The 27,974-nt window shown below is 41.4% G+C and overlaps 1 protein-coding gene across 1 annotated transcript; it reads right to left on the bottom strand.

Moving 5' to 3' along the window:
- Window positions 1-43: 43 nt before the first annotated feature.
- On the bottom strand, window positions 44-27,766 carry plekhf2 (pleckstrin homology domain containing, family F (with FYVE domain) member 2). The gene is made up of 2 exons (XM_084356801.1): window positions 27,618-27,766; window positions 44-6,237 (listed from the first exon to the last, which is right to left on the bottom strand). The coding sequence occupies exon 2, from the start codon at window positions 6,224-6,226 to the stop codon at window positions 5,486-5,488; it is 741 nt and encodes a 246-aa protein (XP_084212927.1). The 5' UTR covers window positions 6,227-6,237; window positions 27,618-27,766; the 3' UTR covers window positions 44-5,485.
- Window positions 27,767-27,974: the final 208 nt, after the last annotated feature.

Raw genomic sequence — 27,974 nt, 5'->3', positions numbered from 1 at the left:
GAGTTTCTACTCTGATAAAGGAATCGACACAAGACAACAGTCCGACTTTAAGCAATACATTATTTATATATAATATATACTTAAAGGTTTCTGAAGGAATTAGTAGAGAACAATGATATGCTGGGTTACATTCTGATTGAAGCCCTTTTTTTTAGAAGCTTTTAAAAAGAAGTAAAATAACCACACAAAAAAATTGAAAGAAAAGAAAATTAAGAAAAACACCAAAAATGAAACCATGAAACAGCAGAGAGAACATTTAAAATCCATGAGACAGGAAGTGAGCGACTAACAACGAAGCACTAACATCTCTCTGTTTCAGCCGTCTCCTCAGGATTCCTCACCAGATCTCAGCATCTGCAGCTTTTACTCCCCGACCAAGTCGCACAAACAAAGTCGAGTCCCGTCAGTCGCACTAACTGGGAGCCGCTAAAATAAAAGTCCACTTACAAACTTCTTCTGGAGCTTTCAGCAGGCAGACGGATCTCTCACAGATCGAGCTTTTAACTGGAGAGATGCAGTGAAAGCCAGTAAGTGGACCTTCAATTCATTCATTTCCAACATGAGCTCAGTCAGTCATCCTCAAGTTCGCCACACGAAACGCGAAGTAGAGCCAAAAATAGAGCTGCAACGATGTGTCGACTAATCGAGGAGACAGTTGAAACACAATTGATCGATTGCCACTGAATTGCCAATTTGTCAATAGATTAATCGTTTCTGCAGCAAAAATGTCAAATCCGTGCTGGTTCCAGCTTCTTAAATGTGAGGATTTGCTGCTTTTCTTTGTCATTTCTGACAATAAGTGACGAGTCTTTGGGTTTTGGACTGTTGGTCGGACAAAAGAAGACGTCTCTTTGGGCTCTGGGACATTAAGATGAGCATTTTTTTGACTAAACGATTCATCAGGAGAATAATCGGCTGATTAATCAGGTTGAGTAACTTTACAACGTAAAAAAAAGGCAAAATTCTCTGATTCCAGCTTGTTAAATGTGAATATTTTCTGGTTTCTTTCCTCCTCTGTGACAGTAAACTGAGTATCTTTGGGTTGTGGACAAAACAAAACATTTGAGGACGTAATCTCAGGCTTTAGGAGACACTAATCTACGCTGATTGACAGATTAGCTGCAGCCCTAACATACAGTAAATGAGCTGAACAGCGTGACCAGACTGTTAACAACCGTCTGGTGTCGACAGTGTTTAGTTTTTATAGTTATCTGGGACTTTCTAGAGACGGCGATTAAAAAAGAATGAAAAAGTCAACTGTAATCTGGTTAATTAGGTTTAATCCGTCAACATGAGGAGTTCAAAAGCTGCTGAGCGGTTCGGGAGCAGGACAGTGAATCCCTCAGTCATTATAACACAGAGGTGGTCGGCTGGTGAACATCATCAGGAATCAACCGTTTGTTGCGACCGCTGCATGAAGACAGGTTTTCACCTTTTAAATGGTGAGTGTGAAAAAAGCTGCAGATGCTGCTGAGCTGTGATTGACAGGAGGACGAGGACGAGGAGGACGAGGAGGAGGACGAGGAGGAGGCAGCGTCATTTCAGGTTTGATCAGAACTGTACAACAAAAAAACAAATAAACCCAAAACACATCTGTACAAATGTACAAAAAAAAAAAAAAAAAATCAACAGGATTAAAACAACATGAAGATTCATTTTAAAACATCCCACAGAGTCTCACTGTGGATCGAACAGCATGACGTCAACCTGGATCAAAGTCAATGTGCCAACTTTGTTAAGTGCAATCCACAGCAAACCTGAGGCCGGACTCTTCTGGTGCTGCTCGGTTTCGACGACGAGCTCGTCCCGTCCGTCAGCACCTCGGCCGCAGCGAGTATAAAGGACAGCTGGTTAGTGATCATTAACATGTTCATTTCTGTTGCAGCAACACAAACATCAACGGTAAATTAAATCCGTAAAATAAAATCAAGACGTAAAAAGAAAACGATCCCTTTCTTCTTCCTGTTCTGCTGCTTCGAGCTGCCGATCAGACGCAGCGTCGCTCGGCGCTGCGACCTCGTCAGAAGTGCAGCTAACGGACTGAGAACAAAGGCCGGAGACACTCGTACGGGAGAAGTGTCAAGTCGAGCTGTTAGACGCAGCTTCAACTTCTTTTTTCCCCGTTTGATCTCAGGCGAAGGTCTCATCTCATCACTTTTACTGTTATAAGACGGTGCACGTCTGAAGAGTTTCATTCCCACATCTGTTCTGTTTCTGACAGGGATTAAACGAGAGGGCGTCGTGGGTCCGAAACAGATTTATGGACCTGAAAGAGACGTCAGACCGGGTCCAGCAAACCAAAACTAGAGCGACAGCAGCGGCAGCATCACTTGACGAGCGGCTACGTGATGACGAGGACACACATGATCACAGCTGATGGGTCTGATTGGACCAAGTCAGGAGGAGTTTCAGGAATCAATTGTGATCAATCAATCAAATCTGCATTCAATCAGCCCAAAGTGGTGCAGGTTCAGATGCTGCCGGGGTGTATCGCCCTTTAAACACTGACCCAACACATGCAGGGAAACAACACGACCCCGAGTGACCCGATTAGACTGAATACAACCTGGACCAGGACTGACGATCCCTGAAGTCCGGCACCTTGTCTCAGACACACAAATACAACTTAAAACTGACCATTTAACTAATCAGAAAATGATTAGTTTGCTACTTTATCTCTCTCTCTAAATGCTCCACGCCACATTATCAGACTGTGACAACACGTTGGAAACACGAGGAAAACGTCGGCCTCTCTAACAGGAATGAAACTCTTCAGAAACGTCACTGAGAAGAGAAACTGATAACTGGAACCTGAACTCTGTCAGCACCAGCAGGTAGTTCATCATAACTCCCACCCAAGCAGCCTTTTCACTTCCTGGTTCTGTGTCTGATCACATGATTTAGGTCTCACACACACACACACACACAGACACACACACACACACGTCACATGATCAGGAGACTGTGCTTTTCAAAGGAAAAGGAAGGAAGGAAGGGAGAAAGGACATGAGGAAGGAAGGAAGGAAGGAGGGACGGACGGCCATGTAAGCTTGTGTTGGCAGAGGCTGTGGACAGAACGATGACACAGCTCTGCCGGGCGGGAGGGGCAGAGTTCACACGGGGTGCGCTTGTTTTGAGACACGGCGTGGCCCTCTGACTTCAGAGCAGCACAGGGAAGAGTCGCTGACAGGAAGACGCTGGAATCCTGAACTCCAGCGAATGCAAACCGACTCGACTGCCGAGAAAGTCGTCACAGGGACGCTGGCGCAAGACGAGATTACAAAAGAAAACACAGGCTGACCGAACACTTCCTGATTATTGCATTTCATTTACAGGAGGAGTCTCCTCACCCCAACAGACCCCGACCTTCACTCTCCTCTCTACTCTCTGTGGAGCGTTACATTATTTCTATATCATGTAAATTAAAAATTAAATGAGACATTAAAATCAAAGCTCAGGCCAACATCTCTCCGATCTAACAAGCTTTCAGCTCATCTACTACATGAACTTAATGACCCCGGACTCAACATGTATTCAGAGTATCTGATGTGCGTTTTGCAGCTTTTTTTCCCTCGAACGTTTGTGTTGCTTTGGTGCTTTTAAAAAAAACAGAAACTGGAATCATCCTTGTGAAAGTGGAGTTAATCAGAGACGTTCACCTGGCTGTGTCTTTTATATCTGTTCAGGATCGAGATGATCAGAATCTTAATTTTCTTTGCTGCTTCAAAGAGAATAATTTTGCCAGAAGTCTACGTGTCGACAAAATCTGAGCAAAAGATAAGAAAAAAATATCACCTGATGAAAGCCTGTGTACCGAAACGTTACTCAAATGTCATCTGATTTAAGTGAGAAGGAAAGATTTTGTGAGTTTTTTGTTTGGATTCGATTGTCGCTTAAACAATAAATGACTTTCTGAAAAAGCAGCTATCAGCACCTCAAAATTGTACTTTTTCCATCAGTGTTTATTCTAAAGATTTTCATTTTTTGCTGTTAACGTTTAGACCGAATCACAATGTTTGTTCAAGATCACTTCTATGTAGAAAACCCACATTAACTCACATACAAGTTAATACTTTATTAATGATGTTGATCTCTAATGTAGGTTTATTATTTTCCTTCACCTTCTCGTCTTCTGATTCAGGAGAGGAACGGCTGGTTTGGTTTTTACAAAGCAGAAATTCTGTCGATATCCATCTAATGACAAAATCATAAACTTAAAGAAAATCTGCATTATCTTCACTTCTCCTTCTTCTACTCTGTCCCACAACCGCACTGCAGTCGCCTACCGAACATCACATAACAATGACGTTTGTCCTGCTGGAGCCAGGTTCAGTTTTAGGAAGCTCCTGATTGCGGGTCGTTAAGTTCATGCAGCGGGTTAAATGCTTTTTAAATCTCAAACATGAAATTCAAGAGTCAACGGCAGCTCGTTTGAGCGTCTCCTAGACAACAAACTTTCCAGGAAAAGTCCAAATTTAACTCATCCTGTGTGTCGGCAGGTCATCTCCCTGCTCGTCTGTTCACCACACACTCACTCACACACACACACACACACACTCTCACACACACACTCTCACACACACACACACACACACACACACACACACACACTCCTGGTTTTTGGCAGCCTGGCTTCATTAAAAAATAACCGTCTTTCTTACCGAAGGCTGAGCTCGATTTCTACAAGGCACTACGTGACTTTATAGGCAAAAGTTCGATTTAGTTTTTGAATTAGCTTCGAAACTAAACTCACAAAAGGTGTGTTAGCAGACAAACACTCACTGTGAGAGAAGCTTTAGCTGATTTGTCAGAAGCAACTATATTAGGTCGACTAGAAAAGCTCTGGGTTTAGCGTAATATCTACATTTTGTTATTTATAAAAGGGATCTTTGCTTCAGCTCGACATGTAGCTGGAGACACATTTACAAAACAGGGAAGAAAAATAAAGTTCTATTACAAAAAAACAGCCCTGTTTGTTATAATACCTGAAGCAAAGAGGAGATAAAGGTTAGAGCCCAAACATTTGCTTTTCCCTGCAGAAACTACAAGCAATCACCTTGTGTAGTTCATTGACATAAGGTTAAAAGAAGTGAGAGAAAGAAACCTCTTAGATTAAATTAGGAGAAGGACACAGGAGGGAGGAGGAGGGTCTCATTAGCACCATTGTGTTCTGTAGTGACTAATCGCAGCCTAATTAAGAGTCAAGAGAGACGGGGCGGACTGAGCGAAGCCATGAAGAGTCTTTTCCCAGAGTTCTGCTGGTCACCAGTTAATTCCACATTTCATTGTTCAATCACTGTGTTCGGGGAAAATAATGATCCCTGCTGGAATTAGAGGAAGAATAAAATATTTTGGTTTGAGACTCCAGAGTGAATTAATCCTCAGGTGGAGCGTGATTCGATCGTCCGGGAGGAGAAAAAACAAGTAAAGAAGTATTTCCTCCTCGACGTGTGGACGAGAGGCCGTCGGGAGGACGGGCCGTTCCTCAGTCACTGCTGTCGTCTTCGTCGTCGTCGTCCGACAGGTTGTTGCTGTTGAACTTCGACCCCAGCCGGCTGATGGAGTCCGAGCGCGGCCCGAGGCTCCCCGACGTCAGCTGCACGAAGCAGTACTCGCACACACGAACGGGTTTGGACGACTGGCTGGGCAGGAGGTACTTCTTCTCCGAGCACGGCCCGCAAACCACAAAGCCGCACTTCCTGCAGTGGTGGCGGCGGCTGACCGGCGTGAACTTCACCTTCTGGCAGCGCATGCACACCGTCGCCTCGGAGTCGGGTACCCAGACGGCGGCGTGCTCGCCTGTCGGCGCCTTGCCGCTCTTTTGCAGCAGGTCTCCCACACACTTCCCTATGTGGTTCATCCACTCGGACTTCTCGGTGGCGGTGGCGGCATAGACAGCGAAGGACTTGGTGGGCGTCTTGATGAGCCAGCCATTGCGTAGGTCGCCTTCGTCCGGCACTGTGTCGATGGTGACGCTCTCCAGCGGGATGATGTGCTGCTTGTTGTACTTCTTCTTCTGGATGACGATGTTGCCGTACACCAGGATGTCGTTGAAGAGGAAGAACTGGCGGGCCTTCGGCTTCTTGCGGCAGAGTTTGGTGAGGACGCCCTCGCCGATCAGCACGCGGCCGGGGATTGCCAGAGGCTGGCCTGCGGCACCGAAGCAGCCCTCTACCACCGCGATCCGCTTGGAGTTGGCCTCACTGTTCGCAAGCCGGTCCACCATCTTCACCTCACCTGGAGGGAAACAGAAAGGAAAGTTTGAGTTTTATTAGGTCAAAGGAAAAATATTTTTTATCAACAACTCCTTATTAAATTTATACTCTTAAATCAGTGTTTTCTGTCACGCCCCATTATTGTAAACCAAAGAAAATGCTCCTGATCCACAGCCAATTTCTTTTTTTATCAACTTTAACAATACTGACGATTTCTTTTCACAGTCATCGAAATCTAAAACAGGATCCGCGATTCTCAAAGAAATCTTTTTTCCCTCTCCAACCCGCAACAGAGATGTGTTTTACTTTCTTTTTCACAGATACTAGTTTGTTTGTGAGGAGGGTTCACTCTGGACAGATTTGAGGAATTGAACTGTCACAAACGGAATACCCATCTTTTGTTGTTTGTTGTTGGATCACTGAAGGTGTTTGTTGTTGACCTCTAGAATCTTTACTTTTGGTGAATATTATTTGTCGAACCCTAACCTGCAAAAAGACTGTGATGTATTTTACATGGCTTCAATTTTCCATAAATCATCGAGACGTTCATGAATAATTAACCAGGATACTGAGTAAAGCAGTCAGGAACATGACATTAAACCTTCAAGCCTTTTCTTTTATATTACCAATAACTACAGTAAATCCAAACACAATGTGCAGCTTTATTAAAGATTAATCACATTCCTGTTCGCTGCTGAAACATTATGCTGTTCCCATAGACTGGAAGAAACACTTCTCCAATCAATTAAAGCAGTTAAAGACTGTTTTTTCCCCTCTACATGTTGGTTACGCTGTCTGTATTTGTTCCTCTACTGAAATCACACACAGTTCCTCTTTCTTTCTCTCGTTGCATCTTCCTGTCCTCCACGCTGACACTGCTCGGCAAAAACCGCCACAGCTACCACATCAACCTGAGGTCGATGACGTTTTAAACGTTCAAAGCCGCATCACATGTTGGCTGTGAGCCACATGATCTGATTTTACACAACATATGAAACATGGCTTAGACCGGAGCCAATAAATGTGACTTCATGCTGGAACCTGCTGATCACACAGATTAGAAACCTCTGATCTTTATATGTGCTGTGTTTATAAAAAGGCACCGAGCTGAAGTGGGAACATCAGCATAAACAACATCAACACAACGTCGCCCCTCAACGTCATCACAACGTCGCCCCTTAAGAGTACTAGGTAGAGATACAGTGATATGAGGATGTCATTGCATTGACAACTTGTTTATTTCTTATATGCCAGTAAGATCTTTGAATCATTTGAATCCTGCAGCTACAATCGTTACAATTCACACAACGCAGACGTGCAAAACAGAGGGATGAGCACGAGTAAGACAGCAGCAGAAATACTAGTCAGTTAAAGTTATAATTATTTCAGTAATGTTCAAGACGGGTGTGTCAGAAAGCTTTTTTTGACCGCTGAAGCAACGATGATAATGTTTGTATGTTAATTATATTAAGATGATTCAGGTTTAAGGGACACTATGAAGATTAATGATAATAAATGTGCTGAGTGTTCAAATGAAAAGTTTGTCTCGGACGTCGATTCATCAGAGGAGACACGGTGAAGTTTATAAAGCGTCTTTCTAGTTGCTTTATATTGATGAATATGTTAGCAACAGTGGCTAACTGTTACACAACCACCCACCACTCGTCATGTTTTGTAGGACAGCGAATACAGCGTGATGTGCAGCACATCTCAGTGCCATTCAAAATAAGACTGGGTTATTGAATAATGTGGTGCTTCATATGTGCAGCGTGCTCTTATGTCTGTACTATCTTTTCACCAGTTTGTAAAGAGGAAACGTCTGAAAACAACCTTGCACTCACTGTGTGTGTGTGTGTGTGTGTGTGTGTGTCCAAGTTTCAGTTTGAATTGCTCCACGTCTGAAGCCTTTTAGAGAGAAATTCAATGATGAGGCTGAAAAAGCAAACGGCAGCAGGTTTCTCTGCTCTGCTGCTGCGACCCTGATGGCGACAGAGCACAGCTCATGCCTGCCCCCCCCCCTTCAGCTTTTCCTACAGCACAACAGAGGAGGTCAAAGGTCGCTCATGATAGAGATGGAAGGATGCTGGTGCTTTCTGGGAAAGCCCGAGGGTCAAGAGCAGAGTTGTGACCTCAGAAAGACGCTCACATGCAGGATGATGTACACAGTTTAGTACAGAGCAAACACAAACCATACTGAAGGTTAATCCTTTCATTCTCAACTTTTACTCACTGCTCTTTTTCACATCCACTCTGACTCGTGTACTCTCCGTCTTCCTGTTTTTCTGCAGTTTATCTGGTGGTCTACAGTCGGCCCTGACAGATCTCGCTGCTGAGAGGAGGTTTGTGAAACCACAGATTCACCATGTCGAGCTCTGTTATGGAACGTAAATCTTTTAATTATCCACTCAAATACACGACCACAAGCCTAAAGTACTAGAAAACAACTCTTCAGTTGCTGAAAGGTTGTTTTCATTGAAGATATGTCTGTACAGCTACACCGAATTAAATCTGATTTGTGGTTTCTTCTTAACTTTTTAACCTTGTGAGACGAACCTAAACCACAAGTCCAATAAACAAGCTGCAGAGTCCATGATGTGACTTTGTTGTTATCAAGTAGGTGGACTGAGCTTGTACAAACTCCAGAACTTAACTAAGTGTAACACACATAAAACAAAGTGTAGGTGTGATTGCACCCTTGTTTTCTTGCCCTTTTCAAAAAACCCACAGACCTAGAAACAATGCTAATGAGCCGACACAAGCCAGTGCAGGCTGGGCCGGGCTCCCCAGTGATCTGCACACTAATAACCCCGGGAGAGGACAGAGGGGCTGCTGACATGTCGGCCCTGTTAGCGGGGGCTCGTTGCCCACTGCCGAAGCAACCGGCCAACCAGCTCCCATCGGCACACAGATGAGGACTCAAAGAGCAAAGGCCCAGGAGAGCGAGAGCGGCATAAATACAGGCTGGAGGCTGCAAACCCAGTAATCAAGGCGAGAGGGAAGAAACGAACTGAAAATGCACCGATAATATGACAGGAGAGAGAATGGGCTTAATTTGCTCTGCTGTGACAAATGCTTCAAAGACAGACTAGAGGAAAAAAGAAATCTGGTTTATTTGAATGAAACTGATGATTTTGCCAACCAAGAGTCCAGAAATATTCCACTTAAAATGAAAGAAAACCGAGGAGAGCAGAACTGTTAATCTTTATAATAGTTGGTGTCAGTAAATCATGATGATATTGTAAAACATCAGCTGTATTCTGACTTTCTGCCATAACGCCGTCCGCTGGGTGACTGAACATGGGTGGTGCGTCAGTATCTTTTTACATCTGACTGGTTTGTGGTCTTCTGAGCCATCGTTTGTTGCATGAGCACTATGAGCGAGCTTCCTTTGAACTTACACATTATCGTTTCCCTTTTCCGCAGACCGTGACGGTCGACTGAATCAAGGGAATGAAGAAATCCCAGAAAGACAAAGATAGAAAGTCTGCAGACACGAGGCTGTGCGAGAAGACCAATTTACCAGCCTCGCTAACGGCATCTGCCGAGGAGAAATCCAGAGCTTGTTGGTTTCGTGCCAGCTTTAACATTATAATTCAGCTTCAGGATTCAGAGCAGCTACTAGAAATGAAGCTGTCGTCTCAAGACACGAGGACAATTAGGTCTGATCTCAGCTGGATTTAAAATGCAAGACAGTGTTACAGGATTTGTGTGATGTAACAGCAGAGGAGTAGAGAAGCATGTTGATTTTAATGATGTGTTTCAATCATTTTAACATTTTATCAGCCTTTCATCTTAAATTGTAGAGATTAAAGGGATATGAAGCATTTTAAAACAGGAGGATAAATATGTTTTGTAAGTTCATTGGTGATACACATAATAGGTAAATGTCCTCATTGAGTTGTTACCTGTCAAAGAAGCTGTTAGTGGAGATAAACTTCACAGCCAGAAGCAATTAATTATTAGTATTAGGTTGGCAGTCGGTGTCAGTTTCCCACCTCTGGGACCGGGTGAGAGTTGTCAGCCAGCTGGAGAGCTGGACTGGACTCTTTATGTCAGCATCAGCCTCTGTGGCGCTAACCTTCACCAGCTGCTGTGTCATCTGAGACAATAAACACATCAATCATCCAGCTGTGGCCTCGTGCACAGACAGATGTAGTCTAAACCGAGCCGGGTCGGGCAGAATATTTCACGCATCACACAACAAATTAGTCCTGAAACAAAAAGGAAGGCTGATCCTGTAATCAGACGTGAACATGTACCTGTACTTTTGATGCACAGCTACATTTACTGCCAGAAAAATTACTTTTGATTCTTAAGTACATTTATTATCAGATACAAAATATTTCACTCACGTACTATTTGTTTGTGTGACTTTCATCTTTACCAAAGTAATATTTTAACCTGATATCTTCACTTTTACTCAAGTATGCGGATCTGTTATTTCCTAAACATTCATGGAAGGTTTCCTGTAATTATGTAATTTAGTGTTAATTATAGTAGAAACAGAGACATTTTCAGACTAAGATTCTAGTTTAGTGAGTTGTGCCGAGTTTAAAAGCAGCTGTGCGTGTGGACTGTCTGATACAGTTAAGTTTATGGTTTCAGTTTTTCATTTTATTTCACTTTATTCAACTAAGAAGTCACGGAGATGAGACCTCAACAAATTGGCAGCATAGAGATTCCCAAATGAATCTAGTGAAACTACCAATTGAGGATGTTTTCTATTGCAGGAAATGATAAAGAAGTAGCACATCTGTTAAATAAAGCTATAAACAAAATACTTTTGTTAGCAATTATTCAGACGATTATTTGGTCAGTTATTTTTCGGATTAATCAACTACTGGTTTAATCAATAAAATGTCAGGAAATGGTGGAAAATGTGGGTAATATTAGCAAAAGTATGAATTCTGAATATTTGAAAAGAAAGAAATTGTTGTAAAGCTTGATGTTGAATGTTTTATTCAAAGTCATTCTGCTGTTCTGAAAAAAGTCATACCTCATCATGTTTAAATTTCATCTTTTAATAAAATATAAAATGTTCTGTTGATCCAATTCTTCCGACTGGTATTGAAAATGGTATCGAATATCGTTATTTTTGAAGGATTCGTATTAAAGCTAGGAATTCCACTATCGTGATGACACCACGATAGTGGAGTCTAAGATTACATTTCAAATGTCTTTGGTCTGATGGTCTGATTGATGATCATCAATTAAAATGATCAAGAAAAACAAAGCAAATCCTCACATTTAAGAAGGACTTGACCTGATATCAATTATACAAGCTGGTCTTGACTATTTTTCTGTCCATTAAATATCCAATTAAAAGGGTTAATTATTAAAATGTAAATATTACTGATTGACAGGTGATCAGGCTGAGATTTTAAAAGTCCAACAGTGTCATGGATTAACATTTTTACACTGTAGGTATTCAGTAGCTTGGATCCAGAAACAAGTGCCACGAAATACAACCCTGACTCCATCATGTACAAATACTGAGAAAGTGCTGCATAGAAATAGGAGAGAGAGAAAAGCAGAAAATGAAAGTGTATTTTCTACATGGGCAGATGATGGACTGGAGTTCGTTGTGCTGAATGCCAATGCGGTCCAGTCTGTGCTACCTTAGGTTACAGGCACAGCGGTGGCTTTAGATAAGCTCAATGATTAATTCATTAGGAGTGCTGTCCTCTCTCTCAGCTTACAAGGTCCGGTCCTTAACTGCCAGGACTGAATCAGAATAAACCCTCTCCCAAAACAAGACAAAAAACAGTGGAAACACGGCACTTTGTTCTCCACCTCTGACAGGTGGGACAAGGACTTCACACAACAGGTGTTCACAGGTGGCCGTTGTCCTTCAGAGGGAAGGGCAGAGCGAACTTTGTGACTCTGTTCCTTCAAGTACAAGTTTTTTCGAGTTGCCACGAAAAGATGTTGAAAAATCTTATAATGAATCTTGCAGACAGCCTGAAATTATGCAGCTAATGACCTCAGTATGCCAGATGGCAAAGGACATCATCTCGGCATCCGAAAAGGGAAATGCCACAGACTCATTTAGCCCAGAAAAAACCCTGACAAGTTAATAACAAGAGAGGCAGTTCAACCAACCAGTCAGGAAAGTGTGTTTAGGTTTAAACGATGTCTAAAAGAAGATCTGTGAACCAGCTACTTTTCTTCTAAACACGAAGAGGACGTGGGGTTTTCTACTCTTCGACACGACCTGCACTTAAACCTCGAGCTGTACCACACTGGGAAGCCTCGGAGGGAAGGGAAGCGATGAGTCAGACGCTAAAGGGAGAGAGTGACGATGACAAAGACGGGGAGTGAAGAGAGAAATAAAGAGCGTTTCTGTGGGCTGTAAACAGCAGCAGTGAAAAAGAACAAGGACACCCATTTATCCCTGGGGGGGTAATGTGAGTGCAGATGCTGGATGAGGCATTGTCATTGTGATGCCTCTTCTGTTGGTATGTTTCTGTGTTTAAGCACTTGTTTAACCAGGTCACATCATGAAGGAAGCAAGCAAGCGAGTCCATGAAATGCAACACAACCTGTTCTTCAGCAGGGATCGATTTAACACTCCTGAACCATAAAGGTGAAAGCAAATCTACAAATTGATGCAGTGCAGATATAAAACACACAACAATTGACCAGAGAAGTATTCCAGCTCTCAGGTTACTACCTTATGATTATTCTGACAGATAATGCGACAGCGTCACCATTCATGTTAACTGGGACTAATTATTTTAGTATTACAATTTTCATTTTCACTGAAAAAAATCACTGAAATGAACATGATGTGACATTTGTTTGGGTTAAAGTACCGAACAAACGGGTTTTCTATAGGCTAAGACATCTTGGCAGCAGTACAGTACAGATGTTGGGTTTGTTTTCTTTTACAGAGATCCTTTATTGATTTCTTCGTGAGGAGGGTTTACTCGGGACAGATTTGAGAAACTGAAGTTTTGTCACAAATTTCTATGTTTTGTTGTTTATTGTTGAATCACTGAAAGCTGGTATTTTTGTTAACAAATCCATCTGGGACAGAGCTGCTAGAAACTGTTTGGAAAAGGACAAGCGCTATCAAAAAGGCTGTTGGACAAACCATCTGTCTGTAACCGTCTATAACAGACCAACTTCCATCAATCAGATCAACAGTACGAGAGCTCTACCAGCCGTGCCAGGTGCTAAATCAAACTCCTGGTCTTCTTTAAATGAAGAAATGTTGTCCAGTTCTGATAAAGAAAAAACTGCTGCTATGGCAGCATCCATGCTAACCTCTTCATGGGCCGCCATTGTTTACAAGCCAGCAGTCGCTTCTTGCAGTCGTCACATCTAAACCACGCCCGTAGCTGCCGCCTGTAATCCCTCAAAGGACGCCGATTGGTCCGATCATTTTTTAAATCAGCGTATAGCTTTATGCCAAGATGGATTTGAAAGAATACATACTGTTGATCTCGCAAAGGTAAACTTTTTGTTGACCCCTCGAATCTTTATTTTTGGTGAATATTATCTGAACTTAACTTCTTACGCTAACCTGCAAAAAGACACCAGGATAAAGTCAAGCTGTTGTTGTAAAATACCGCTGTCTTTATAAAGAAGAGTTTAAAATGTAAATGACAGCTGTCAGGACGTAAAACCAATGATCTGTTAATCTTTACAAATCCAGATGTGATAGTCCAACGACAGCAGAGCTGTCAGTGGTGAAAATAATATGACACCCATAATTATAATGTTGTTTGTCAAATCAAAAAACTGGCACGTCTTGCGATTTGGATATTGCGCTTGGCCATATTGTGATTTCTATAATATTTGGATATAGATAAGACTTCACTGTTTCAGAAGTCAATGTGGAAACCTGCAAAAGTAAATGGAAACTCAGAGAGAGTCCGAGAAAGTTACATCCGTGTACAGTGGAAAACGCTGAAGAAATGCGGGGTGGGGACGGTGCACGTGACGTGTTTTGTCCGTCAGACGCCGTATCCTCAGCAGCTAAAGAGAGACAGCCCTGTTTTTACAAGTCTCGCTGTTCAACTCTCAGTCCTTTTGTAGCTTCTACCTGAATCTCTGTGGTCACAAACACAGGAGTAAAACTAAACTCCAGCTGTATTGAAGCTGAATTTAAATTACTGCTCATACAAACTGAACCTTTCCGCTGTCGCTGCTTCACACTGAAAGCTTTTTCAGGCTTTTTAGTGAAAACGGAATAATAGGAAAGGAAATGGGATTGTCACCACGTTAGCAGTGCTATTCTTCAGATCTTCTAGTGAGGCTAAAAACAGGTTTTTTCAGTTGCTGCTTTGGTGTAAAAGGAGGATAAAGGAGCATTATTCCTCTGACTGTGAGGGGAATCATCATCTTTTTGTGATTCACAATGAAGGACCTGGTCAAGTATTTCCAGATATTCAAATTCAGCCGAACAGAAATTAAACAGCACAGTTGTTGATAACACAGACCGCCTCCTTTTATCAGCCCTTATCAGCTTGTGGCTGACCTGAATATGCCACCCTGCTGCGATGCGCCAACAACATCCTGTCAGTCTACACACAGGATTACACAGCCACGGTGTGAGTATGAACACAGATAAAAGGATTGGAGGTTAATCTGATGTGAGAGGCGAGAGGAAACTGAACCAATGTTCCCACCTGTTAACTAACCCGCACAAGGATTTTAAAAGCGGAAGATTTTTACTTTACACAATGAAGGACACCAGAAACCAGACACACAAAATCTGCAGATAGTGTGTGTCGAACTGTCAAACTGAAAACAGGAAGTTTCTTTAACTTGCCATTTCCTCACTATCAATGCATTAAACGTGCAACCACCAAGAACGGATAAATGATTGGAGCTACTATTACAATCAGCTGGACCATATTTAGGATTGATTACAGGAAATGCTACCTAACATTTACTGAGTCAGTGCACTTTGGTCTCTAAGTAGAGATAACAACAGCTCTTATCATCCATCCAGTTTCACATTGGCTTACATTACTTTAAAAACGGTCATTAACCCTTCCTCCTGCAGGTCAGCATGCAGTAACTCATTTTCCAGCATCTGGCACGAGGCTAGTGGTAATTTCCCAGTCTTAATGGGATGATGATGCATAGCTCCACTGCTCAAATCTTTAATTAAACAACATGTAATATGACTACTTCGTGTGTCACAACTATAACCTGCAGGAGAGGTTCAATTAGAGGATCTCAAGCTTCAAGCAGGTCTGGGAACTTGTAGACAAGAAGTCACTCGAGAGATCAGGCAGACGTGCAGAAATAACCCTGACAGCAATGTGCTTTTATTGACCACCAACAACTGAACAACTATACTTGTGTAAAAACAGACTCTGGTAAAAGTAGAAGTACTGATTCACCTTCTTTACTCCAGTAAAAGTAATCAAGTACAGGCTCTGACATGTACTCAGAGTATCAGAGTAAAAAGTCTCCCTCTGAAGGACATCTGTGGTCAAAGCTAACTGAAGCTCACGTCATATTAATATAATTCAAAGATTATTAAAGTTAAAGGTAGAGTCAGTAGGATTTGTCCCAGCTGTTCCTGAACGCACCACAAAGATAGTTGATTGTTGAGTCTCATTCCCAGGACGTCAAATAGCCACATGTTGGGTTGGTAAAGCGTCCCGAGCAGCAACAAAGAGAGAAAATAAGAAACTCTCTGCAGATACGAGACACTAACACGCCTTTTCTCTCTATTCCAGCCTCCCTCTCTGTCTGTTCACGTCTTCGTTCTGACAACTTTGACCATGAAGGTCCGCTGCTCTGTGTGCATTATGAAATGACAACGGAGCGTCTTGCTTGAAAAATAAAGGTCTGAATTTGGATTTTATCAATCGAACGTGTCTTAATCTACCTACACAGGTCGCTCAAGTAGAGCCAATGTATGGGAAACACTGTCATGTCTGATAACACCAGCAACACAATAATCTCCTCCTGTTCTCAAACCATTCAGGACCTGTTCCCACACTTTCTCAGACTGTCCTCTGGTATGCAGGAACAGTGAAAACTGTTTTCTCAGCTCACCACCACCACCTCCAATCACATAAACACTCTGTTCTTAAATGCTCGCAGGAAAAAAGAAAATCAAAGGCACTTAAACTGATTAAAAACCACAGTGGTCTTGAACCAGGGTTATAATCAGAGTAATAACAGAGCAGACGTCATGATAAATGATGGTTCAGCTACACTGAGACATCAATTTCTGCCAAACAGTCCACGTTCTCTCTTATTGTGAAATGTCAGGCTTGTGAGTGTAATAAGGGCTGTAAAAAGCAGAAGAATTATTACCCAGGTTATATTATGTTACTAGTCCAACTAAGACTACAATATACTGCTCAAAACAAACAAATGTTCCAGGAAGACTTCATACAAATATCTGCAAAGATAAAAATACAATAAAAGTGTCGGAGAGGTTAACAGCAAAAAGTCATAAAGCTTTTAAGTCTTCAGTTTCATGTCTGGAAGCTTTTATAAAGAAAAAAAAAACAGCAAAATGGCCTAAACAGTCATTTCCAGCCGTTTCTTCCTCCTGACCTCAACTGATGAGCTTCATGATTAAACGCCTCCCCGACCGAAACTCTTTCCCTTTTAAGGCCACACGCTGACGTCAGCAGAAATATGACTTCCAGTAGGAGCGGGGGAAACTTCCAGAGTGAAAGTTAAATTTAAAAAGTGAGTCATTCTAACATCAGGCTTTAACCAAAGATCAGAAATCAAAACTACAGTATCATTGTTTTATCTTGTGCACTGATCAAAACGTCCTGTCCTTATTGACATCCAAACTTTTCTCTGCATTAAAGAAGTGACTTTTGATGATAAAACTCAAAGGATTGGCAGTTACTGAGTCACAACTCAAGGCAACCCTTAACTGGTGTTGTAAATGTTGCTTCCTCTAACCTGCAGACTTCAGCTCTATTCCCAATTTCTGGTCGTTTCTTTAGGAATAATCAAATATTCTGAACAAGATGGGGAATTAGAACTAGCCGCTAGCCAAATAATAACAAAACAATCATTGTTTTTTGTCAGAAAACAAAGAGTAAAAGTTATTTAATTTACAATGATGTAACAACAGCAATGTTTCACATTTGAGAAGCTAAAAGCGAAGAATATTTCAGTTTTCTATCAATAAAACCTGCCAAACAAACACATCAAATATCTCTCTGTCAGTTAAGTAATTATTTCAGCACAAGTAAAGTAAAATTAAGTTGTTACATCCATTTCTGTTTCAGGGTTTCTCTTACCGAAGCCACGGGAGGCAGTCAGGTTTTTGCTGCCAAATTTCATGCAAACTGGCATCACTGTCATCCGAAGGTGACGCAGAACAAAAATAGACCGAACTAAAGTCCGGTCATCTATCCTGTGTGCACGAAGTAGATCAGCTGAAATCTTAAACTTTTTTGTGTCAGATTTGAGAAATTCAGCTCTGTGACAAACTGATTTCTTATCTTTTGTTGTTTATCGTTGAATCACTGCAGGCTGGCCTGTTTTGTTGAACTTTTGGAGAACATTATTTGAACTTGTCTTTCCCTCACCTGCAAAAAAAACACTAGGATATAACATAGTTTATGTCCAAGTGTTGTCCAGGTCCAGGAAACACTCGCTGAAACAGTTGAGACTAAATGTACCGTTTCTGTGAAGCTCCTTGGTTACTGTTGCTGTTTTGGTGTTTCACCTAGTCCCTCTTCTTGGGAATCCTCTGCGCGTTTGGACTTGTGTACTTGACTAATCGGTTAGCTGATCGCCTGGCTCATACACCTCATCTGTCTGAACCTGTGTAAGTGACGATTAAACCCTCCTGGCTGCTGACAGTGAAGACAGAAGTGACCTCGGGACTCGAGCGTTTCACAGGCTCAAACGTTCCCAGGCTAAACTCACATCTCAGCAAAGCAAAACACTGATACTACTGCTAGATAACTGCATTATTTGACTTCTTTTCCACACACACCCGCAGTTGTCATGCTAAGGAGTAAAGTTTTTACAATGATAAAGAGCATTTATTTTGGCACCACAGCCTGAGCTGTCCAGATCCTGCTGTTCAGAAGGATTTTTTTTCACTTTTGAGGCGAATGACATGAATATGTGGTTAAAATCAGACTCTAAAGCTTGTTATGCAGTCAGGTTTACTGCCTAAGATTCAATTTCAAAGCGTTTTCTTTTAAATACTTTATAAAATTCAATCCTCAAGTCACCTTTATTGTGGTGTCTGGAAAGTGAAGTGACTTTCACTTATTGAAAGTGAAAGTTCATCGATTTTTAATTTAGAATAGAGATCAAAACACCCCGTATCAGTACACAATAAGAGCTCGAACCAAAATGTGAAATGCTGAATAAAAAAATCGACTGCAGTCTGCAAAACACACAGTCGCATCATTAATATATTGGTGGCACCACAGATCTTCCTGCTTATCTAAGAAGGCCATGTGGGCGCTGATTTTTGTCACCACCACCTGAACCAACTAGTAGATTCCTTATAAGAGCCCGACAGATAAATCTGTTTGCTGATATTATTGGGCGATACCGGCGTATGACAGAAATATGGGTATCGCTGTATATGTTGTTGATATGAGCCAATACGATGTCCTTTTTTGTTTTGGAGAACATGGTTCAGAAATAGACGCTAGCCTCATCAACATTTTAAGTGAAGTTGACAGTTTCACTGCACTGATTTCACTGATTCATAACCACATTTGAGGGATCGCTGCAAAAAAATGACATGTTGAAATATGTAGAAGTTAGTCTAATGATCTGCCCACATTGGTCAAGACTTCATCTCACACTTTAAACACAGAGCCAGACATCATGTAGCGCTCATGTTTGAGTTTGAAAGGAGGCTGGTCGGCTCAGTGGGCACTAAATAATAAAACCTTGCAGCAGTGTAAGCTCTCACAGTGCAGAGCTTTCCTGGCCTGTGGTTTGAACACACACTAACAACCTGAAGTGGCAGAGCGTGCCGCTCGGTGTGGAGTGCTGGTGTGTAGTAAAAAACGCGACTGACAGGATGGAGTTTCTGAGGAATGTGCTCTGAACAGGCCTCCATCTGTTTCCCTCGTTCTGCTGAGCTCGTGTGTGCAGCAGTTCAACCTTTGAGCCTTTCCAGTGCAAATAAAGCCAACAGGTAGCAGAAAGCTGTGACCTGGAGTTCTGGCTTCAGTTTTACATTTTCCATCACTTTATGGTCACTTCAGGCTGTTTCTGCATGCACCATGAAAACAAATGTTTTTAAATCACTTCGGCTAATTCCCTCAAGCTCGCCTACTCCTATTCAATCCAAACAGCAGAGAAAACAGCTGGAGGCTACAGATTCAGTCCTAAAGATGTTAGAGTCACAAAAATGTTCACTGTTGTGTATTAATGATTGCATATGATTTTCATTTCTATCATCTATTCACTATCTATTAAAAATAATGACAAAAAAGAACGGGCATGTCTTTAAATAATCCGGACCTACAACAATTAACTGATTTAAGAATTTGGAGACACACTGATCGACATACAACTAATTGATTATACAAACCAGAGTCAACGGATTAACCTGTTTAAAGACAGCTAAGCAAAGAGGCTAATGCTCAATTTAAGCGTACCGTCCTGTCAGACATTGTTAGAAAAGCTTAGATTCTCTTGATTCTATTCATGTAAACTATTTCAAGATAAAACCACATCAGCAAGCTAGTCAATAAAAAAACAAGCTAGCAAACTAGCATGCAGTTTTGCCAACTCACCAATTAAGTATCTGAGTTTTTCAATAGTGCTTCTAACTGCAAAACAAAAACTGTCTTCTCTTATTCCCCAATGTCCACTTGATCCATTTCATGTGATCGCGGATGATTTTTCGTGCTTTTATCTGTCAAAAAATCCTGCTGTCATTTCACAGCAGATGCCATTATCCCTCCACACTGGAGATCCTGTGATGCAGCCGTTTGATTGACAGCTTATTTGAGCATACATAAGCTTCTAGGCCCGCCCTAGAGCCTATAACAGCCAATGAGTGATCGTGGAGACAAGCTCCTCTTTCTTTTATATGCACAAACATAGTGTAAATAAGGAAATAAACCCTTTGTGTTTTCCAGCTAATAGGAGCATTTACAGGTGGGGCAGGCTTATTTTTGCATTAAAAGATTTAGGCAAAGAAATATATATAAATAATTCAGTGTGTTGAAATGCTACACACACTTACAGAGCTTCTGACAGCTTGGGGATAAAAAAACCTCTAACCTTTCAAAAGAGCCTAAAACCTTGCCCGTGCTCCGGTACTAACCCTAACCAGGATAATTTTACATAGATTTCTAGGACAGGTTAATCAACAGCCAATAACATTCAAATACAGCCAAATTAAACACCTGCTATAACCAGATCTTCCAACAACATTTCACACCTTTTAAAAATGTGTGTGCCCACTTCCTGGCAAGAAACTGATGTTGAGGTGCTTGACTTCCATTTCCCTACAATTAGCTTCTCTCAATCTTTAAAAATTAAGCCACTCGAAGTGTCCTGAAGAAGAACTGACAGTTAATACCGATAACTCAATCATCAGGAAATGGCATAATTCTTTCATTCACTCATAATTTTTGTCTAAAATACTGAATACACAGCCTGAATGTTTTCTTTGCTCATGACGACTAATTCATTTGATTTAAAGTGACTAGTAATTTAAAAAGTTATTATTTGTTATTGCTGCTGTTATTTGGGGATGAAGAAAGAGCTTGATTGTTAAAATATTTTCACAAGATGACATCCAACATGACAGAAAAGATCTTCAGGTCTTAAGTTATTAAAATAATAAAAGGTTGATCTAATATCCTGAACTTTGTTGTTTGGGATCTTTGAACCTTAAGAGCCGATACCTGCTTAGTTATGCAACTAGTACTGAATTTATAGTCATCATTTGTGACGGAAATGCTGATTATTTTCAGTTTTAGACAGGTGTACTCATGTGAGAGATACATTTCCTGTCACTATGTTCACAGTTCAACAGAAACATCACACGTTATCTGATTTCCTTTGTCTGCTTCTTTGATGCTTTAATCCGAACATCCCGTGGGTAAAGTTGTTATTTACTATGTTGAATATTTATGACTTTGAACCATCTGTAGCTCCACGGAGATCAAAAGTTAACAGGAAATATACAGTATGATTTATGGTAGTTTGATGCGTCTCAAGGGAGTTGTTTCGGACCACGTTTTGTTTTAAATGTTCTTAACAATATTATAATTAATTTTGATTATTGCCAGTATTACAGTGTATGCAGACGATGAAACACTGTGTATACAATCGTAAATTTTTATGGCTTTTGATTTACAGAATAAGTTGGTTCAAGCATTTATCTTATCGCACTTGGATTATTGTTTGGTAATCTCATCCAATACAACAGAAAGTAATCTAAAAAGGTTTTTTTTGATGCCACCATGTAAAACTGGTGTATCACAGGGAACAGCACATTATTGAGCAACTGTGGCAGGAAATTCTTTCAAAGGGCTGCAGCTTACTATTATTTTTAATTATGGATTAATGTTGATAATTGATTAGTTGTTTGGTCTATATAATGTCAGAAAATGGTGAAACATGTTGATCAGTGTTTCCCAAAGCCCAAGACGACGTCCTTAAAAATCTTGTTTTTGTTTCCATTGAATCCCCAGAAAGACTGTTGTTGGTTAAGTGGAACAAACTGCGGTTGTACTTGGCAGCTTCCAGGTGTTAGGTCTTGTAAAAGCATCAATATGCTCCAGACCAAACTGTTAGCTGGAGGGTACAATAATTTCAAACCTCCTCCCCAGTAGAGATGACACAAACTCCAGTGACTGCAGTGTGAAATGCTCTGCTGAGGCCACATGTTAAATGGAGAAGTGAGCCATGAGTGAGTTGAGTAATGGTTGAATGTGGCCAGATATGAAAATGAGAAGTTTAGATGTTGAAAGTAGACACTGACTGTACACACTACTCTCCTTTTTAGGTCTCGCATTGTTACTGTACGGCCTTATCGGTTGAGTAGATATCCTCAGGTTTACATAAAATTGAAATTGTTTCATTGTCTAAATGATATTCAAAGCGTTTAACTGTATGATAGTGACCACTGGGATGTGGAAGTGAAAGTCTCTAGTGCGCACGGTCTATGTGAAAGCTTTATGTGTCACTGAGCAGCTTTTATATTAATGAACAAGTCGACGCCTTCAACTCTGTGTCCGAGTTTTAATGTAATGTCGTTGGTTAGCTAGCTAGCAAGTGCAAATGTTAAAATAATGTCAGACAAAACACAGTAACCAAAGTGAAAGATGAATTTGACTGATTGCATTTTGTATTCATAATTTATGTACATGTTGCTTTAATATCGTATTCATGAATTCTTTTGTCCACGATAATGATCCAATGAAAAGCTTTAATTTCAACCAGAGAGAAACAATCAGATTAAGAGCGTACATGGTTATTTTGAACCTACATTTTCCCAGTTAACAGATTGTTAAAGGTTTACACCACCTCTCTCAATCTGAAGATCTGTTCAGACCGGGCCAGATTGCATAAGTCTCTTCAGACTGCCGTGGTTACATGACGCATTTTTATTGTGAGTGGGTTGTTATTCTGATTATCAGTGGAATATTATGGGTTATTATGGGTTATTGATGGGTGTGTTTACATTCTGCTGACTGTAGTAACAACGGACTGGTCGACATGTTCTGAAGAACGGGCTAACTGTCAAGTCAAACAATCGTAATCAGATAAAACAGCTTGTCCTCAGAAGCGGTTCAGGACATTTAAGATTATCATTACAGATTATTTTCTAGATTAACAGATTAATCTAAACAATGTCCATCCCAAGGTGATGTCTTTGAATTACTTGTTTGTCAGTCCAAAGCCCAGATATTCTGTTTATTATGATCTTTACAATAGCCACGCTGTGATCACATTTTATTAATAACAGATCGTTAAGCACCTGTGTGTGTAAAATTAAGGAGACGTATATAGCTAGAGTTATGTATCCAGATTAATAACAGTGCCAGTTTCTATAAAATCCTAACAATAATCATCCCCACTAGCATCCGACCTCTGCATCAAATCAAGCGCTCCCTACTCCAGGTAATCTGTCTGCTTACCTGTGAACTACAGAGGAAGTACCCTCCTATTCTCATGCTTCTAATCTGCATCCATTTATAAACAGCGACATATTGGATTATGTTCTGGGTGTTGGATTACACAGGAAACACGGCCACACATCCTGTGTTTGCAGAGTGAAAGGGCGGGAGGTGGGGGATGATTACCTGTCAGGTAGTTAATATCCCTCAGCCTCGCCCTCCTTGGCTCTGGCAGAACTAGTTTAACCATGCTGAGACACGAAGAGGAAGAAGAAACCTCTGCTGACTGACTCCGCAGGAGGAAAACTTGCTGTCTCACCCAACATCTTAAACTGCTGATTAATCAGTCAATACATTCACCAACTGCTCTGGTCAGAGACTGGAGATGGAAAGTGACAGTTTCCCTTCCTGGCAGTCAATGACCGGAGGTTCCCTGTTAGTTCTTCGTTTACTGACTGAGCTGAAGGTAATGTCCCAGTCAGAAACAGCTATGAACCTCAGTGTGGAGCGTGGCCTTTAAATAACACTGTGATATTGGCTTTATGTGTCAGTAATTTAAAATCTCCTCATAAATGCTGGGACTGGGCGGCAAAATCAAATATACATCCTCGATATCAACATTGTGACAATAACGTAGGGATGATCGTTGGTAGATTTATGATAAATAATCACCAGTAATTTGGATATTAGAGCTCAAACAATTCTCAATTTTTGGGAAGATACCAATATCAAGGAACCTAAAAAAGGAGGAAGGGTCATTACATCACAGAGTCTTGTTTTGGTGCCAGACTGTGGTGTCAGCTGTATTTAAGTCTATGGGAGATGCATGGAGAAACACACTAAAACCCAACATATCTACGTCATATGACTTCTAAAGAAGAAATGAGTCTAGAAAATGAGATAAAACACTTCAGAGTAGGTTAATGACACCAGTCTGGTACCGAAGCAGGATTCAGTGACTCAATGAGCCGTCCTTCTTTTTACCTTGATGATTTAAAGAAGTTAAATTTTGCCGATAATGATACATCAGCCATGTTTTTTGAAAACGATCGCGACAATGTGTTTATCAAACGTGAAGACATGAAGGACATTTTACATTTTAACCACAAACACTGAATGACATCAGTGCGCTGAAACAGTAAAGTTCACTGGTAATTCAGTAATTACAAATCATCCTGACCATCTTTTTCTGCATTATAATCTCTAAAAATAAACTTTTAATATCAGCACACATCGGGCAACATGTACGGCGATACAATATATCTGCAACAGGCCAATATCAGCTGATAATAAGTACAATTTATTTAAGTACTGTACTTATCTCGTCTTTATAATCTGCTAGGGAGGACAGAGCTAAAGAGAGGACGCTGCCTCAGAGCCACAGAAGAATATTAAAATAAAATTATTTTATCAGAAATTGATAATCAGAAAAAAGATGAATATCTGCCCGATAATCGCCAGGCAGATAATCAGTCGACCGCTATCAGAGAGAATCAGGACTTGATACTCATCCACATAACAGTTTGGTATTTCAGTCTCATTACCAAAAAGGTCACAGGTCAGATGAGCCTGTCGAAGAGTCTCTGAACCAGCTACTCAAAGCCTTTAAACTAAATGCCAGAAAACACCGACTTCGACTGAAACTCCCACCATAACCAGGTGTAGTTTGTCACAGAGCAGCAGTTTCACTACCAGACATGTTGAACGCAACCTAATTACCACCCGAACACTTCTGCCACCCGAAGACACGTCTCAAGAAAACAGATTCTACCAAGATCTTATCTCAGCAACCATTTCCTTGTAGCTTCGTCTTCCTGCAAATGTGCTCAGTCTAACGCCACAACCAAAGTACAACAGGAACACTCATGAAACAACAAATGCAACCTGGTCCTCATCCAGCATGAGAGGCTTTTTAGTCTGTACGTATGAATGAAGGAGAGACATGAGGACGTTTTAAAGATGTTTTCTCTAAATGAGGTGTCTGTGAGTCCACTCTGCTTCTACCTGCTCTTGAAGAACAGCTGGATTACAGCAGCTCAGGTTCGTTTCTTCTGTGTGCAGACTGAAGCCATAATCAGTAATTTATCAAACTGGGCTCCTGTCACCATAAAGTAGATCGTGAAGCTCCTGTTTGAGGTTGTGAATCTCTCGTTCTTCAGTTTGTCCTCTCGTCAGGAATCAGAGAATCATCGCAGCTCTGGGACCGTGATGCAAATACTTGCAAGTAAACTGAAAAAAGCTGCACATCTGGTTCAGTGCATGAGGTTTCCTGACTTGTAAATTAATCAAGGTCTGCAAGTACCTATTATTTTCAACAGAGACTGTGATTATTTGTTTTTCTGATAACTGTGTAGGAAATAAAATGTGAACAAAAAGAGGATGATCACAACATCTCAAAGCGACGTCTTCAAACCTTTTCTTTTGTCCAGCCAACAATCCAAAACTCAAAGACTCTTCATCAATATTTGACAAGTTTGCTTTAAAAGTGACTTAAAAGATTACTTTAACGACTAATTGCTGCAGCTCCATTTCCTCCTCTCAAAATGTGCATGTGAAATTATTGCTTTTTGCTGTTTTAGGTTATTGTAAAGTGTATTATCTTTTTTATTTTGATCTGCTGGTCCATTTTGAAATTCAGGGGCCAGTGCCAGAACTGCTGAAATGATTCCTAAAGTTATTCAGATAACTCGATTAGGTAAATTATTTCTAGTCCAGGTTAACTACGCAGCACACTGTGTTTCACATGGATGATTATTTCTGTTGCAAAACGTGCTTGCAGCATTCAACAGGCTCCGGGGGCTAAATGATGAAAAACCGTAGCATTGATAAGCTCCGAGGTTAAATGTTCATTTATCTGCACTTTTAACAATTCATTGTAATTTGTTATCACGCTGTTGCAACCTTTCCTCTACTGAGCTCCTCAACATACAGAGAGTGAAGTCAGCACACTGAAGAGGCGGCGGTGGAGACAGTGAAGTGAACCAGGTGATGATTACAGAAAGTTTGCTCGAACTTACGGCGACTACATTTGTTACTGTGTGCAATAAAACGTTGCCAGTACTAGATAGATGGATAGATAGATAGATAGATAGATAGATAGATAGATTCTCTGTGGGGTTCAGGTCAGGCGAGTTGTCTGGCCAGTCAATCACAGTAATACGATGGTCAGCAAGCCAGTTACTGGCAGTTTTGTCACTGTGGGCAGGTGCCAAGTCCTGCTGGAAAAGGAAACCAGCATCTCCAAACTGTATGGAAATGCTGATCTCCTTTTCCAGCAGGACTAGTAGCTGGTTTGCTGGACTTCCAGAACATAAGACATGACAAAAAAAGGGCTTCATGTGTAATAAATCAAGAATATATGAGAGATTAGGGAGGCGGCACCTGTAAATCGATAATGAAGTAGTGTTAAATGGGTCGGGCTCTGGCACAAAGGGCATTTTCAGAGCACATGGAGCGTGGGTGGGTTATGAATTCCTTTCTTAAACTCAAAGGCAAGTTATTGGATGTAAATGGATAATGAGCTTACTACCACATGAGCAGACTACATGTGAATGAACCTTGACCCAACAGGCACAAACACCAGTCAGCCTGCTGGAAAGTCCTCAGACAAGTTTACTGATCCAAGCAACGACAAGACAAGAAGCACACTTCCCCTTTCATGGCAGGAAGAGTCCGAGCAGCAGGCAGGATCACACATTCACCTCCACAAGGCTTGCCAGGACCTGTGACCAGAGACAGGTCACCTGAACAGGTGGGAGGGGTGATTTTAACTTCATATTAACGACTAAATCAAACATGAAGCTGACGTTGCAAAGCTAAGCTGTGTGATAACTGGTGAGTTTCCAGTCTGCCATGAATAAATAAACCACAATGACTTTATCCCACAGGCTCAGAAGAGCCAACACGGGAGAGGCTCGTCATGTCACCGTGAGTTCATGTCTGTTTAAACTCACACTTCTTCTCGCCCAGAAAGTTTCCTCAACCACTTTTTAAGTGATCGCCCAACTTCGGTTCGGTGGAGTCAGCGTTAGCCAGCTAGCACAGGAGTTAGCTTCCAAAACAGTTGGCTCGTCTGTTGCTACTTGAGCCGAAGCTAACTCAACTCTGCGTGCTCGTCTCTGATACACACACAGCTGCCGGTCGTATCTCTCATCTGTCATAGTTCACGACTTCGGGAAAGTGTAACGAGAGGTGTTAATGTGCTACTACGTTCACCAGCTAGCGCCTGTTAGCATGAATGGGAAAAAGTGGCACCAAACCCGCACGGAGCGAGCTTTAGCTAGTCTTAGCAAAGTGTGACAACATCAACGCAGACAACTTTTAAATCAGAGAAACTACACACCCGACGGCAGCTCCGGTGGTCTGAGAACTTGAGCAGTGACTTGTAGCTCAGTTGTATTCCAGACAAAGTGAGTAAAGCAGCGCCTCTCCCCCTCACGGAGCTGTGGATCCGCAGGCAGCGACAGCAGCAGAAACTCTCGGCACCGCTGCCCCGACGGCGAAACAACAATATGGCAGCGGAGCGCCGCGCTGCGTTCACGGCACGCTGGACGAGTCGGTAAATACAACGCCGAGAGAGGAAACGCTGCTCAGTTCAGAAAATGTCAAAAGTAATTCCCTCCTGCAGAGACAGAGTATTAACCACTGTGTTAGACAAAACAAACACACAATGAACTGCTCATTTATAATGTACACACCA

The sequence above is a fragment of the Pagrus pagrus genome (assembly GCF_965226575.1).
Source record: "Pagrus pagrus genome assembly, chromosome: 7".
NCBI lineage: Eukaryota > Metazoa > Chordata > Actinopteri > Spariformes > Sparidae > Pagrus > Pagrus pagrus.
The sequence above is the reverse complement of the archived record's forward strand: the minus strand, read 5'-3'. Positions and strand labels throughout refer to the sequence as shown.